Genomic DNA, 16,446 nt, shown 5'->3' on the forward strand with positions numbered 1-16,446 from the left:
CTCAGTTTTCTGGCTGCGCAGGAGGTGGTCTTCTGTCCCCGGCCGATGCAATGTCTGTGCTGGTGGTTGGTCTCTCAGATGCCATCAGATCAGCCGGTGTCTGGATTTGGAGGCTAATCCTGCTTGCATGCTCAGTGGCTGCTACAAGGTGGACGGTGGTGATAGTAACGAGATCTGTCAAATCCGGATCAATCGGGGTCGCGGCAGCAAGTGATGCTCCCTCAGGCTCACACCGGTGGACGTTCCGAGCGCACCATCCTTGTGCATTCCGGCGGCGAGTGTAGGTCACCTGATCCCCCTTTTGCAATGGGTCACCATCTTGACTGCAGCAGGGAGTTTTTATGTTGTAACAAGTAACGAAGACATCAGTTGGTAGTCCCGGTTCCTGTATGGAGCCCCAACCCCTCTTCGGGTGGAAGGCTAGCACGGTCCCCCGCTTTACCACGTCTTTCCTGCTGTGCGCAGGCTTCCTGCGTTGCGTTTTTGGCATATCAGATTGTTCTGTTTCGTCACGGTTTTTCCAGTGTTGGATCAGACACTGTTTATACTGTTCCCAAGTGAGCACAGCAAGGGTGAGGCTCTCCCCCGGAGCTCCATCCGGCTCGTTCCAGGGGGTGTCCCACCGGAGGATCACCCCGTCTGGGCCCACATCTATGGGTTCCCCCATCTTGGTCGGTAGGGGAGGTACCAGCTTCCCCATCACCTCGGGGGTGAGGACCACCCGTTCTACCGTAAAGGCGCAATTATTGTTGCTGGGGTGAGGAGCGGTCACAGGAGCGGGATCGGTCAGGGGAACTGGATCGGTCGGGAGAGCAGAATCGGCCGGGGGAGTAGGGGTGCCGTCCGTACCTGCGCCTGATGTGATTCCACCGATGTCGATCCGTTCCGTTGACGAGGACACTGGAATCGGCTGCAGCCCGGACCGCGGCTCTTCCGGAATGGTCTCTTGATGTGGCTCCGCCCTCCATGGCTCCGTGGCTGGGATAGGTAGGCTCGGCTCCTCCACTGGCGGCTCCAAGGAGTTCAGGTCCCTCACCGGCGGTGGACGCGAGTCCGCCTCTGATGGGTGAGGGCAAGCCGGGATCACCTCGCCGTTGCTCGGGCACTTGCTGCTCCTCGTCGCTGTCTGGCATTCGGCGGCAACGCATGCACCTGGCTCCGCCATTTCTCCGAGGTCGAGCTCCCTCTTCACCTCGTTCCCGCCGTTGCCAATCAGGGGGCGGTTCTCCTCTGTCGCTGGGTAGGTCGTCCTCTCGCAGCAGGAGTCGGAGGGGGCGGTCGCTACTTCTGGCGCCGCTTTGGTAGTCTCCTCCCATGGCACGCCCTTCTTCTTCCTCTGCACTTCCTGTGGCGCTGCAATGGCGGCGACTTTTGGCGGGAACTTTTGGCGGTAAATGGCAGCACACAGTCTTTGCAATAAAGTACAGTCCAAGCACAGTAAATCACAGTTCTAAGGCACACATGACCCGATTCTTCAGGCTTAAGTAGACCCTGTTCGTGATGCCAAGTTTGCAGCGCCCCCACTGCCGCAGGGCCAAGGGGTACCCGGTACCGGGCCTCTGAGTCTCTGCTCTGGGGTTGTCACGGTGGCTAGACCCGGTCCGTGACCCTGCTGAGGGGCGTACAATAATAGATGTGGATGGTGGTAGTGGTGCGGTGTAGTGCCGGTCGCAGTTAATAACGAGGACACAAGGTTGCAGTCTCTTTACCTCTTTACTGAAGGCTTCTGGGTCCTCAGTCCGGAATACGGTTAACCGGGCTGCGCAAGTCCGGCCGGTCCGAAGGCACCTCCAGAGTTCCCGTTGCAGGTGGAAATCTGTGCCTTCCTTCTGGCGCTTGTGTGTTGTGGTCCTCCCCTGCTGTGCTTACGGGATAGTCCCCACAACTGTTGTGTCTGTTCATCGTGTTCCCTCACAACAACTCAATTCTGATGTTCTTCTTATTCTCGTCCCCCAGATCTTATGGTAGGACGCACCCGTATGACGGGAAGGCTCGGAACTCTTCCGGGACCCTAGAGTCGCCCCTCTCCATAGGTTGCCCCCTATGTCTGCGTAGGTGATGTAGGTGAGACAGCCAGCCTATAGCTCTCTGTCCTGCCATTGGTTTGAAGTAATGCTTAGAGCTCTGTACTTCCTCGGCGTTCCGGCCACCGGTTATTTACGCCTCAGTAGGATGTTGCCTCGGTCTAACAGCACGACTCCTACTGGTATTTCTCCCTGTTGCGTTGATCTCGTTTCTCACTCAGCACAATAAATCTCGCTTCTTGTCCTTTCTTAGGGCACCGCCGCTATGAAGTGCAGGTGCGGTCCCGTAGCTTTCTCTCTGATTGCCAGGCCTCTGTCAGGATCCCACCCCTGACAGGGACCCTACCGAATCTTCCCCTACAACACCCTCTGCCACAAGGTGTTGCCTGGTTCCAACCCAGTCAGCGTTCTCTCTAACTTCCTGCCTAACCCCCAGTTTTACCAGACTGTGAGGAGTGGCCTAATGAATAGTACCCTTAGCTCCCCCTGGAGGCCAGACTGTGAAATGTATTGGTGTATGTGATACCTGGTCAGATGAACTCCTTCAGTGCCATCAGACGTACCATAGCCCCCCTTAGCGGCGGAGCCACAGTACTGCAACGACCAGGACTCTGGGGCGCTGCACCTGTCCTTAGCAGTGGTTTCCTAGCAGTTATTTTACCATGAAGGCCTGCTGCACAAAGTCTCCTCTTAACAGTTGTTGTAGAGATGTGTCTGCTGCTAGAACTTTGTGTGGCATTGACCTGGTCTCTAATCTGAGCTGCTGTTAACCTGCGATTTCTGAGGCTGGTGACTCGGATAAACTTATCCTCAGAAGCAGAGGTGACTCTTGGTCTTCCTTTCCTGGGGCGGTACTCATGTGAGCCAGTTTCTTTGTAGCGCTTGATGGTTTTTTCCACTCCACTTGGGGACACTTTTAAAGTTTGCCCAATTTTTCGGACTGACTGACCTTCATTTCTTAAAGTAAAGATGGCCACTCGTTTTTCTTTACTTAGCTGCTTTTTTCATGCCATAATGCAAATTCTAACAGTCTATTCAGTAGGACTATCAGCTGTGTATCAACCAGACTTCTGCACAACACAACTGATGGTTCCAACCCCATTTATAAGGCAAGAAATCCCACTTATTAACCCTGACAGGGCACACCTGTGAAGTGAAAACCTTTCCCGGTGACTACCTCTTGAAGCTCATCAAGAGAATGCCAAGAGTGTGCAAAGCAGTCATCAAAGCAAAAGGTGGCTACTTTGAGGAACCTAGAATATAAGACATATTTTCAGTTGTTTCACACTTTTTTGTTAAGTATATAATTCTACAATGTGTTAATTCATAGTTTTGATGCCTTCATTGTGAATGTACAATTTTTTCATAGTCCTGAAAATACTGAAAAATCTTTAAATGAGGTGTGTCCAAACTTTTGGTCTGTACTGTACTTCTCCATATATAATTGGCCCCATAAGATGCTCCATATGTAATTGGGTCCATATTATACTCCATATATACTGTAATTGGCCCCATAAGATTCTCCATATGTAATTCGCCCCATATACTATTGGTCCCATATACTGCACCATTCATAACTGGCACCATATACTTCTCCATATATAATTGGCCCCCTAAATTGTTCCATATATAATTGGTCCAATATACTGCTCCATATGTAATTGGCCCCTTATAATGCTCCATATGTAATTGGTTCAATATTCTGCTCCATATGTAACTGGCCCCTTATAATGCTCCATACTGTATGTAATTGGTCCAATATACTGCTCCATATGTAATTGACCCCATAAGATACTCCATATAAAATTGTCCCCATATACTGCTCCATATGTAATTAGCCCATATACTGCTCCTTATATAATTAGTCGCATATACTGCTCCATATATTATTGGCCCCATATGCTGCTGCATATGTAATTGTCACCATACACTGGTCCATATGTAATTGTCCCCATACACTGGTCCATATGTAATTGGTCCCATATACTGCTCCATATGTAATTGGCCCCTTATACTGCTCCATATGTAATTGGTGCCATATACTGCTCCATATGTAATTGGTGCCATATACTGCTCCATATGTAATTGGCCCCTTATACTGCTCCATATGTAAATGACCTCATATACTCCTCCATATTTAATAGGTCCCATATACTGCTCCATATGTAATTGTCCCCATATACTGCTCCATATGTAATTGTCCCCATATACTGCTCCATATATTATTGCCCCCATATACTGCTCCATATGTAATTGGCCCCATATACTGCTCCATATATTATTGGCCCCATAAGATGCTCCATATGTAATTGGCACCATACATCACTACATATGTACTTGTCCCACAGTCCTGTAAGCCTCGGTTTCTTATAGAAGAATATTGGTCTTATTTGATAAATCTGAGCCATTTTTTTATAAAACTGTAATTTTTTAAGTTACAGAAAAAGCTAAACAGCGAGAAAAGATTTAGGAAGCAGACATACAAACTTATAAAAGCAATGATAAAATGAGGAACAAGGGGAGAGAAGGGAGGAAAATAAAAGGGGGAAATCTATTTTCACCAATAGACAACAACTCTTTTTACAAACAGACTTTATTGGAAATAACCCCACCATTATTACCCCATGTGATTAGAATAATTATCGGGGATATTCGTGCAGCCTCCTGTCTATACATACAGTACATAGCTGCCTATAATTGTATATGTGCTGAGGTCACAGTGACGATGGTGTAGAGCTGATGGAGTCACTACAGTGATGTCACAGGTACCAGACAGTTCTAGATGCCATGTAACGCGTAATTCCGTTGAGGGTTGTTGAAGGCGTTGGAGAGAGTGGATTGTGGTTTTGTGAGAGCTATAAAATGGCGAATAAAAAGCGAACATTTGTTCATTCTGATTCAGAGAACAGCAGCGATGAGGATTTCCATCAGGTGAGCCGTCACTTCTCTGCATTATTCTTATATATAACTCATTTATGGCCCAATGATTTATGTGTTAGAATACATAACATTGCGGATTGTTGGCTCCTTACTAACTGATAATGGAGAGTAATAGTCCTGTTTGGGTATTGGGTAAATGAGCTTTGACCTTAGAAAATCACAAAAGAGTTTATATCCATCTTACTAGACCTTCTCTATCATTATTAGTATTAATATAAGAATAACATGCCCCCCGCACCCCGCATTCGTTACCTCATGTGCCCTTGTGTTATTTTCATACCCTTTACTGATGTTTCTGATGATTTATGTGACATTGGGGGTCTTATATTTCTTCTCTTTTTCTAGTCCCATCACCCAAAAAGACCAAGACTTCCGGACCAACAGGAAGCTGGCTTTGATACTGGGGTAACATCTGCAGACCCAGGTACTTACCCTAGATACAATTTAATCTGCTGATATGGGCCCTCACAATAATGGGTTTATAAGAACAGCTTTGCCCGGGATTATAGGGTTTGCAGCTTCTATACTTTCTTTTTTTTTTGTTTTTAATGTCTTGTGTGTAACTTAAACGTGAATGGCCTATTCTTAGTAAAAGCTGTCAGTGTTTGACCAACGGGCGTCGGATCCTGGAAAACATCCTTCATTGTAAGCTCAGGCTTGATCTCTTGGGCAGCCGATTCTGGTACTGCAGCTCACCCAATGGGACTGGGTTACAAACAATGAAAGGGGCAATGATTAGGTTTCCAGGGGCACTGCGACTCCTTCATTGTTTTGATAAGACCCACACTAATCATTATGAGCCTATCCTAAGGGTACCGTCTCACAGTGGCACTTTGGTCGCTACGACGGCACGATCCGTGACGTTCCAGCGATATCCATACGATATCGCTGTGTCTGACACGCAGCAGCGATCAGGGACCCCGCTGAGAATCGTACGTCGTAGCAGATCGTTTGGAACTTTATTTCGTCGCTAGATCTCCCGCTGTCATCGCTGGATCGGTGTGTGTGACACCGATCCAGCGATGCGTTCGCTTGTATCCGCTTGTAACCAGGGTAAACATCGGGTTACTAAGTGCAGGGCCGCGCTTAGTAACCCAATGTTTACCCTGGTTACCATCGTAAATGTAAAAAAAAAAAAAGTACATACTTACATTCCGGTGTCCGTCAGTTCCCTCGCCGTCTGCTTCCCGCACTGACTGAGTGCCGGCCGTAAAGTAAAAGCAGAGCACAGCGGTGACGTCACCGCTGTGCTCTGCTTTTACTTTACGGCATCGTTGGTCGCTGGAGAGCTGTCTGTGTGACAGCTCTCCAGCGACCACACAACGACTTACCAACGATCACGGCCAGGTCGTATCGCTGGTCGTGATCGTTGGTAAATCATTTTGTGTAACGGTACCCTAAGTATTGCAACCAATCTTCACATCCTGAAAGATCCCTTTAATTATCACTTATTGCTGTTACCTACAATAACCGTCTAACATATCATCTTTTTTTCATTTCCTCAGGTGTAATAACAACTTTTCCGTCAGTCAGCAATGACATTTACAGGTAGGATGAATCTCTTCTTCTCCATCTCTGAGCTCAGGTTCCATTGGGAGACATTTCTATTGGGGACAATCAGTCTCCTTCATCGTGGCTTCATTTAAGACCCTGATGGTTCCTGGGCTGTGAATTACTTCATCTGATCCATTTATATTAATCATTTCATCCTTAATTTCATGTAGTTTTAATATTAGAATTTTCCCCATTAATTCCAATTTCTTTTTTTTCTTTTCACAGTGACTTCAACGTCATTGTTGTGTCTGATGACGATGACTATCTTAGTGGGGAGGAGACATCATCTCCCAAAAGTAAGGACTGATTAGCTGTGTTTTCTAAACTCAACCTAGATTTCTGGTGTCTGACACAGTCCATTAATCCATTTTCTGCGCTGTTCTATGTTATTCACAGGACTCAGGACTTCTGACATCGAGGCTGATGACGCCCCTGAGCAATGTGGATCTCCACAGATTTATATTCTCAGCGATGGAGACTACAATATAATAACACCATCATCTCCTGTCACTGGTCAGAGTCCAAAACTATGGATTATATCACAATTTATAAAGATTACACATATTTCCCCTAAATATAATCTAACAATAGATAGGGCACCTTGGCCGGATAGCCTGTGATGTGGTCACAGTCCTGGCACTCTAGAGTAAAAAGGAGTAATGGCCCCGAATATCTGCTGCCTTTTCACTCCCTTTAAATCAAGGGTGGCAAATTTAGCTAAACTGTATACGAATATTACGTAGATGCCCTAATGTAAAAATGACCAAAGATGAAAAGATTTTCACTGCTCCATGTTTCCTTCCAGATACAGAATCATCAGGATGCATGGAGAGATCCACCTCAGAGGAGCAGTAAGTTACATAAAGTTATGGTATACTATAAACTAAAAAGTGGTGCAGCCTACTGGTGGACATCCTTAGCCATCAGCTCAGTTCACAAAATCCAGCACTCCCACATCTCCTAGCTTTACACCCCAATCCATGTCAGGGTGTAGTTAATGCTCCTCTCTGTCCTATAGAACTCCTGGCTCCCAATGAGACGTTCCAGCTCCGCTCACATAGCAATATATTATATTCTTGCATTGACATTTTCGGGAGATTTATCTCCGTGCTGATACTTCCACCTGCCCGGACTCGTAGCTTGTTGCTGGATGCCCCTGCTGTATATGTGCCCCTGACCTTCTACAATTGGGGTGACTCGATTCTTAATTGGGAAATCCCTTCTAAATTGTAGGGGAAAGGAATGAATAGGTAAATGTTCTGTATGTCCTGAGATATGACCCAAGGCTTCATGTATGATCTTCTATACTTCTAGGCCTATTTGTGCCACTCAGGGCTGGGTCTTAATGGACCTCACATCTCCGGCATCTCCGTATGTGCAGGACTTCCCAAACACCAAATATGAGCTGGTTACATGGCTGTTCAAGATCTTCAACAGCACCGTGTTTGAGAGCAAGGTAAAGTATTACAATCCCCGGGTCGTACATCCTCATCTATATTCTGCTATCTGTAACTCTTCATGTAAACGTCTGTGTAATAAATCATCTATAACTTTTACTATTCCTCCATGTAAATGCACAGTGATACTGGTGCGGAGGAGGTAGCACTCACCCCGGGACCCCGTGGCTACGGGAGGCTTTAGGACCAGTAGTCACAAGTTATACCTCCCTTTTGTAGTGTCTTAGAAGGGACTGTATTTTTCGCTGTTTTTCATTGAATTACAGATATAAAGTATTTTATTTCTTCATTCCTCATCTTTAGCTTCCTGAGTCAAACATAGAAATAAAGTGGAGTAAGAGACTCAGGGTATCAGCTGGAAACTGCCGTAACACCTTTCTGGATGGAGATCTATACTCCATAATTCAACTGTCAGAGAAAGTGTGCGACTCTGCAGGTAAGTCTGATATGACCATCATATAGCAAAAAATTGACATTGTGATAGAAATAACAGGTTGTTAGGGCCAGACTGAAGTTACTGAAACTTTCATAGCTTGCAAACCAGAGAAACACAGACACACACACATGGCTGTAGACTCTTAACTGGATAGGATAATTGAAAATACTTCCATGGCTCCTTTTTCCCTAAGTGTGGGGGGTCCGAAGGTGAACAATGTATAAAATACACATAAATAGTAACTTGCAGGCTTGTAACTAGAAATGACTGGGTCGATGAATCAGAAAAGTCAGCCTGGGTGATGGAGATCCTTCAGATCCTTTAGTTGGGGAAATCTCCAAAGCTCCAGGGCAAAGGTTTCTGAAGCTTTCCCGATTATATGGCCCAGCAGGTTGGCACTTGTGATGTGAAGTATCTTTATAACTTATAGTAACTGTGTAATTTCTATCTTTAGAGCGCCTTAGAGACACATTACTGCACGAAATGTGCCATGCCGCTTGCTGGCATTTAAATGGCGTACAAGTTGATGGACATGGTCCATTCTGGGTGTCGTACACCGAACAGGCCGCACGTGTCCACCCCGAGTTACCACCTGTGAGCGTCTATCACACTTTTGACATCAAGTACAAGTACAACTATGTGTGCGCAGGTTGTGGACGCAGGTAAGGAAATATTTTATTTATATATAATTATAAAGAAACTACATTAATGCAATATTCTGATACCCGGACATCATCTCTAGTAACTGATATTCCTGCCCTTTCTTGCCTGCTACTCCATGTTCTTTCTGTCTCCTTAGAGTCGGACGTTTCTCTAAGGTCTGTAAAGAGAAGGAATATTGCCGAAAATGTGGAGGCAAACTTCTTATGGAAAACATCTAAGAAGATAACCACCTACCTCTGGGAGGACCATCTACATCTCAGGGAGACCTGCATTCCAGAAATAAGACCTAAATCTGGAAAAATCCACCAAAACCTGCAGAAACATAATCAGGGCTGGACTACCAATCAGAAGCGATTTATTGCTTCCATTATCACATGTAAGTATGCATGTTTATTGTATAGTAACAATATGAACAACATTTATGCAATGGTCAGTGTCCAGTACATCAGGAAACATATATCCTACAGAAACAATGTTTTATAAACTCACAGCATTAGAAAGGATGGCAGATTAAGATTAGTGTTAGACTCACCAGTTGAGGTGGATCCTCCAAGCCCAAGGTCGGGGTGGGCACATGGACAACAGACATCGGTGCAGCATAAAGATTGAACCCATAGGACACGGACAGTCGAGGGAAAGGAAACCACAGATAGACAATAGATGTCTAGGCCACCGCAAACAGGCAGTCAGAATGAGACATTATCCACGGCTTACTATATGATCTTCCATTATTTGCAGACCTTGTATAACATCCGCGGCTGCTTCCTAAAGGATATTACATCATCCACATCTCATTCCATGATGGATTTCCAGGAGACAAAACATGAGCTGGTTACATGGCTGTTCAAGCTCTATAACCGAACCGTGTTTGAGAACAAGGTAAAATATTACAATCCCCAGGTTGTACATCCTCATCTATGTTCTGCTATCTGTAGCTCTTCATGTAAACTATCACATAAAAAATCATCAATACCCTTTACTATCCCTCTATATAAATGCAGTTATAGAGGTGTAGAGGTAGCAGGGTAGCAGTCACCCCAGGCCCTGGTGCCCAACAGAGTCTTTAGGACCAGTAGCCACAAGTTATTCCTCCATTTTGTAGTGTCCTAGAAGGAACTGCTTGTCTCCTGTGGTTGATGGAACAACAGATTTAATACATTTTGATTCTTCATTTCTCATGTTTAGGTTCCTGCTTCCATACAAATATCGTGGACCAAAAGACTGAGGGCAACATGAGCCCATTGCATCCATATCTATCAGGAAAAGGATCGATTTCCCAGGATGAGCGGTCAGAAAAAGTCAGTGACTCCGTAGGTAAGTTTCACATGGCAATTATTTTGCAAAAATATAACATTTTCATAGAAGTAACAGATTGTTAAGGCAGGACTAAAGTTACTGCAACTTTTGTAGCTTCCAAGCTGGAGAAACACACATGCTCGGTTATATGTTGTTAACCAAACCATTGAAAAGCCTTTTTTCCGTGTTCCAGAGGTGAGCAGTGGATACACTACATATAATAACTGACTGCCAGGGGTGTAACTAGAAATTGCTGGGTCAATATATCAGAGGAGTCATCCTGGGTGATGGAGTTACTTTACATCATTTACTTGACGAAAACTCCAAAGCTCCACGGAAAATGTCTCTTCAGCCTTCCCTATAATATGGCCTAGCAGGTTGGCACTTAGGATGTAAAGTATCTTTACAACTAATATTGTGTATTTTCTATCTTTAGAGTGCCTTACAGACACATTAGCACAGAAATGTGCCATGCCGCCTGCTGGCATTTTCAGAGTGCAAAATGATGGACATGGTCCACTGTGGATGTCCTACACTCAGAAGGTCACCCATGTTCACCCTGGGCTTCCACCAGTGAGCATGTATCATACAATTGATGACAACTGAATGCACAATTACGTGTATGCAAGTTGTGAAAACAGGTAAGAAGATATTTTATTTTCATATAATTATAAAGTATACATTAATGACATTTATATTCTGACACCAAGAGTTCACTGAAGACAAGGATCTAATATCTCACTAATAATCCATGCCCTTCCACTAATAACTTATATTCCTGCTCTTTTCAGTCTATTGTCTATTCTTAAGATAGAAACAAAATGAAGATATACCCTGCTGTTAGTAAATAAGTAAAGGCAATACAGCATATAAATAATAAAGTACTTAGTAAACTCCGCTTTTGATTAAAAAAAAGCGTGAAAGCCATCCTACCAGCGTCAGCATATAGTCCAGTACACGTCAGGAAACACAGATCCTATGGAAACATTGTCTTATGGACTCAGCATCAGGCTGAATGACAGATTAAGATTAAAGCCAGTATTAAGAGAAATATCAATTGAGCAAAAGACATTTTCTGTAATCACTCAGTTGACATGGGACTGCAAACATGATCATATTCATAAAGTTATATCCTTACGCTATAAAATAAGTGTATTTTTGTTTTAAAAAGTCATTCTTATTATCCACATTCACAGAATACGACCAAGGATGCACCTCTTCTTCCAAAATTAAACATCCTGCTCACGGCCTACATGCTATTTTGAAGGCTACGTACTTGGTGGACAACATGACTTCTCCTATCGGAGACTATGCCTACGACTCCTGTGAATGTACATCCTAATGGAGAGTTGTCTGCAAGAGTCATCATAAAGCCTGGAAGAGCAGCTAATGATACCAACCATTGGCCTACTGCAGAAGAGGAGGAAGAGTGTGCTGAGAAAAGGTTGTAAGAGGAAAAAAATAAAATTAGCAAAAATTATATAAAAAATACATTCTTCTTCCTCACCCCGACCCCAAATAAAAACAAAGAATATACAGTATGTATTCCTCATCTCCTCATTATCTACTCCTATATCTGCTGGCCATCCTCAGGAACTTCAGATTGCCGAGATGCAGAACCTGCCTGCCACTATCTCTGGCACTGCCTTGTAAGTGAGAAAAATAAAAGGAAACCTATAGGAGTTATCACCTATTCAGGCCATAGTCATCGGAGGTCTGTTGCCTTTACTGTAGACTGCAGTTTGGGGGGAATTTTTCTGTAGACTGAGGGGTTGTGGAACTTCTATTGAAAAAGGAGACCAGCTCACCTGGTCCAGCTTCAAGTTTGACATCAATAGTTAGAATCCATTATTTATTGGTTGCAATTAAAACATGATGATACGGTGCACAATGTATTCAGTGTATGATCAGGTTTTAATCACAAGTTACAACCAATAAATAATACATTTTAACTATTCATGCCTCAAACTTGGAGCTGGACCATTGTGGAGTGTGATCTTTTTCAATTTTTAGGGGCGCTTACAGAAAGAGGGATAGTGCAAGAGACAATATGGATGTGTCACAGTGTGAGTGTTTCTTTTCATTCAAATGTCAATGGACAAAATTATCTAGGAAAGACTTTGAACCCTTTGTGAAAACAGACTTCTTCAGCAGGACACAAACAATACAAGACCTTTTCCTAGACAGTGTCGGACTGGCCTGGTGGATAGAGATGAGCGAACCCTTTAAGGTTCGATTCAGGTTCATTTCCTGAACGTTTAGTTGTTCACCGACATGTTTGCCAAGCAGTTCGCCGAATGTACCCGATCCCCATAAAATTCAATGGGAGGCCAAACCAAAAGTATTCACTTAAGATCTGCTCCTGTGTTTAATATAATATAGGGACTGTTAGGCAGGGAATTTATGCCACAGAGAGACGACCAGGGAAGGAACATAAGAAAGGGAGTCTCGGGAAAGTAAACCCCAAATTACCTGAGAGTTGGCTGGACCACAGGCCTGAAGGACACAGCGCCCGGCTAGGGACTGCATCTAATAACTGTGAGTAAAGTGTGGAAACTGCACCCTGCGGTGTCCTCAGAATTATTTACTGCATCACCTGTCCTGCACAACAACATTTACCATCATTGACTTTAATTCCTTAACTGCCCCGGGGCCTAGCTCTACCCGTGGAGAGCTGTAACATCTCTGTTGCGTCACCAACTGCCCCGGTGGACCTGAACCACAGATGGCCATCTCCTTATTGCCGCGCACCATGGTGGAGTCACGAACACACCCCCTGTAAACTTTATTTTTCCCCTTTAATTCACTTTTATTGGACGCCCAGGGCCACGGACTGGTCACTGCTGCCAAGACAACCCCCTTAAGAACCGTTGGACCCAGGCCAAGCACCCCACGGCCCTATCGGGCGCTCCAATGCATTCCAAGCAGTAATTAATTCAGCAAACATCACTTTCATTGTGGAACTTCAGCAGCTTATATTGCTTCTGTAAATGGCAGGAAGAGAGATATTAGGAAGATTTCTTGTGTATAGCAGATTGAACATTTCCAAGATTATCTTCATCATCATTGACCGAATGCACTCACCCTAGAAAGAGGCTGTTAGACCCCATTAGGAAAATCAGCAACAATGTAGTCAAAATTCAATAACAAGTGAATGATTCCTATGGAGCAGCATTATGCAATGTGTCTTTTATGTTTCTTGTAATGACTAAGGCTATGTTCACGCATTGCGTTCTTTGCTGCATTTTTTTAATGTACATTTTAAGCTGCCTTTTACACTACCAGCACAGTCTATGAGATTTCAAAACACACACATCGATTTTATTTTTCCTGAATATGGAAAACTGCTGCGCTTTTGAAAACTGCAGCATGTCACTTCTTTCAGCGTATTTTCACCCATATAAAACAATGGGTAAGTGCAAAAACACAGCAAAAACACAGATATCAGTTTTTTCAGGGTTTTTGGTGCAAAAGCCTAATGAATTTAAATCATGCTTTTTTGGGGGCCACTAAACTTTATCAACATGCACAAGAGACAACAAAAATGCAGCAATAAAAACGCAGCAAAACCTACTTTTTGTAAACAGCTTCTTTACAGCCAAGAGAGCAGGTTTTGCCTTCTGTACAAAGAGTGCAGCAAAAATGCCACGTATGAACACAGTCTAAGATCTACAGAAAAAAATTCTCGTATTGTTTGAGCTTGGCGCATTCTTTCATTATCAGAAAATAACAATAAGATTGTGCAATTAATTTCCTTTCACAAATCAATGATGAAAGATGCTCTATCATTTAGAAATGCATTCAGGAACAGAATATGACCTTGGCTGCCTTTTTTACTGTTTACCAAGAACCCATCAGCGTGATTTTGCATGTTAAAGTAAAGGCATCACTATAATGGCGTTATTACACAGGGTAAATAGATACTTATAGTGAAGAAATTTGTATGATGGTTGTTCCTTAATCAGCAGTTGAAGTTTTGATGTAATTAGCTTTAAGTCATGGGGGCAGGACTGAGGGTAGAGGCTCCTAAACCAGGCCCTCCACCGGCCTCTGGTGTTTGTGGGACAGGTTACTGCTGTGTGAGTGACCTGCCTCCTGTTTGAAAGCTTGCGCTGGCGCCATTCTCGCTGCGCGTGGCGCTTGTCTAGATTATTGTGACAGTGGTCTTCAGTAAAATGGTGATACATGCGCAGACTGAGATCTCGGCACAATTAAATATCTAAAGACCTTCATTGAGGCGAGATCTCAATCTGCGCATGTGCGGCGCTCCAGGGTCCTGGTCATCGCAGTAGTGTCGCTTTCCTCCCTAGGAGAGTCATGCTAGGTTTTGAGGCAAGAAAGGATAACTGCATCCAGGTATCACAAACATGCAACACATTTCATACTCCAGACCACCAGGGGGAGCTTCTGCTCCTATTTATTAGGTCACCCCCCCATATATATACAGTATATATATATATATATATATATATATATATATATATATAACTGATAGTCTGTAGGGAAAAGGAGTTAGTTGCTGGCTGAGCTTTGCTCAGTCAGTTCCAGACAGTGGTCTGAGGAGGACAGAGGGTCAACGGAGCTGTGCATGTGGAGCGCCCCCGTAGGACAGTGGGGTACTCGGTACCAGGTCCTTCGGTTCTCAAGGGGGATGTCACGGTGGCTGACCCGGTCTGTGGCCCTAGGGACGTCCGTTGATAAATGGGGGAAAGGTCTTTAAAGGGATAATGTTTGTGATGCCACCTGGGTGACCAACGCTGCTTAGGGGTCCGCTGGGGTGATGTAATGGCAGCTAGATGGTATACCTTCCCACAGGTGAAGTGTATCCCCAGGGCTTCCCAGAGGTATAGATGGTGTATGGTGTGAGGCGCAGTGAAGAACAAGGACACAAGGTTGCAGTCTCTTTACCTTTTTACTGATGGCTTCAGCATCCACAGTCCAGGGTACGGACCACAGGGTAGGCAGAGTCCGGCCGGTCTGAAGGCAAATCCAGAGTCCCCTTATCCAGGTGGAAATAAGTAGCCTTCCTCTAGCGCCTGGATGTTGTAGTACCTTCCTGCTGAGCGTCTCGGTAAGGTCCTCATGTTGGTGTTCTAGATGTTATGTCTCTTTCTCTGTCCCCCTGATGGTAAGGATAGGACAAACCCGTACGACTGGTGGCCTGAGGCTTTTTACAGGGACTCTAGCATGCCCCAGCCCCCACAAATTGCCACCGTGCCTCCTGGGTGTGGGTCGGGCAGGTAACGTGGAATTACCTGTCCTGCCGGTCTCTGGAGCAAGGCTTGGAGATGATTACTCCCTCGGTGTTCCGGCTACCGGATCCTGCGCCTCAGACAGGAGGCAGCCTTTTGCAGGACAGAACTCCTTCTGGTTTCCTCTCCTTTCGCTATGACTTAGTTTCTCACCCTCTACAATACAATTCGCTGTTCTTGTCTTTTTCAGAGCAGGGGTACAGGTCGTTGTTGGGTAGGTGACACAGCATGTTGGGGCAGGAACACAGGCTGGCATTGTAGAACAGAAGCATAGTTTTACATTGAAAGTAAATTGCACAGGCTGGCAATGCTGGGCAGAGGTATATGCTGGCATTAAGGCTTCGGGGCACAGGCTGGCAATGCTGGGCAGAGGTATATGCTGGCATTAAGGCTTCGGGGCACAGGCTGGCAATGCTGGGCAGAGGTATATGCTGGCATTAAGGCTAATTGGCGCAGTCTTGAAATTCTGGGCAGAGGTATATCCTGGCATTATTATGGCTTCGGGGCACAGGCTGGCAATTCTGGGCAGAGGTATATCCTGGCATTATTAAGGCTTCGGGGCACAGGCTGGCAATGCTGGGCAGAGGTATGTGCTGGCATTAAGGCTAAGGGGCACAGGCTGGCAATTCTGGGCAGAGGTATATCCTGGCATTATTAAGGCTCCGGGGCACAGGCTGGCAATGCTGGGCAGAGGTATATGCTGGCATAAAGGCTAAGGGGCACAGGCTGGCAATTCTGGGCAGAGGTATATCCTGGCATTATTAAGGCTTTGGGGCACAGGCTGGCAATGATGGGCAGAGGTATATGCTGGCATTAAGGCTAAG

The 16,446-nt window shown here is 45.0% G+C and overlaps 1 protein-coding gene across 1 annotated transcript; it reads left to right on the forward strand.

Moving 5' to 3' along the window:
• The first annotated feature begins 5,437 nt into the window (after positions 1–5,437).
• Positions 5,438–11,821, forward strand: LOC143803932 (germ cell nuclear acidic protein-like). The gene is made up of 13 exons (XM_077281689.1): positions 5,438–5,441; positions 6,470–6,512; positions 6,744–6,814; positions 6,915–7,031; positions 7,324–7,369; positions 7,833–7,974; positions 8,279–8,411; positions 8,866–9,073; positions 9,211–9,450; positions 9,813–9,953; positions 10,260–10,388; positions 10,807–11,011; positions 11,567–11,821. Exons 1-9 carry the CDS (start codon positions 5,438–5,440, stop codon positions 9,290–9,292), a joined length of 846 nt encoding a protein of 281 aa, XP_077137804.1. The 3' UTR covers positions 9,293–9,450; positions 9,813–9,953; positions 10,260–10,388; positions 10,807–11,011; positions 11,567–11,821.
• The last annotated feature ends 4,625 nt before the right edge of the window (positions 11,822–16,446 follow it).

The sequence above is a fragment of the Ranitomeya variabilis genome, chromosome 2 (genome assembly GCF_051348905.1).
Source record: "Ranitomeya variabilis isolate aRanVar5 chromosome 2, aRanVar5.hap1, whole genome shotgun sequence".
In the NCBI taxonomy this organism is placed as follows: domain Eukaryota; kingdom Metazoa; phylum Chordata; class Amphibia; order Anura; family Dendrobatidae; genus Ranitomeya; species Ranitomeya variabilis.

Coding starts and splice junctions, on each gene's coding strand:
- LOC143803932 (XM_077281689.1), top strand. Junction 6,815..6,914: donor GGAGACATCATCTCCCAAAA/GTAAGGACTGAT, acceptor TGTTATTCACAG/GACTCAGGACTTCTGACATC. Junction 7,975..8,278: donor GCACCGTGTTTGAGAGCAAG/GTAAAGTATTAC, acceptor CCTCATCTTTAG/CTTCCTGAGTCAAACATAGA.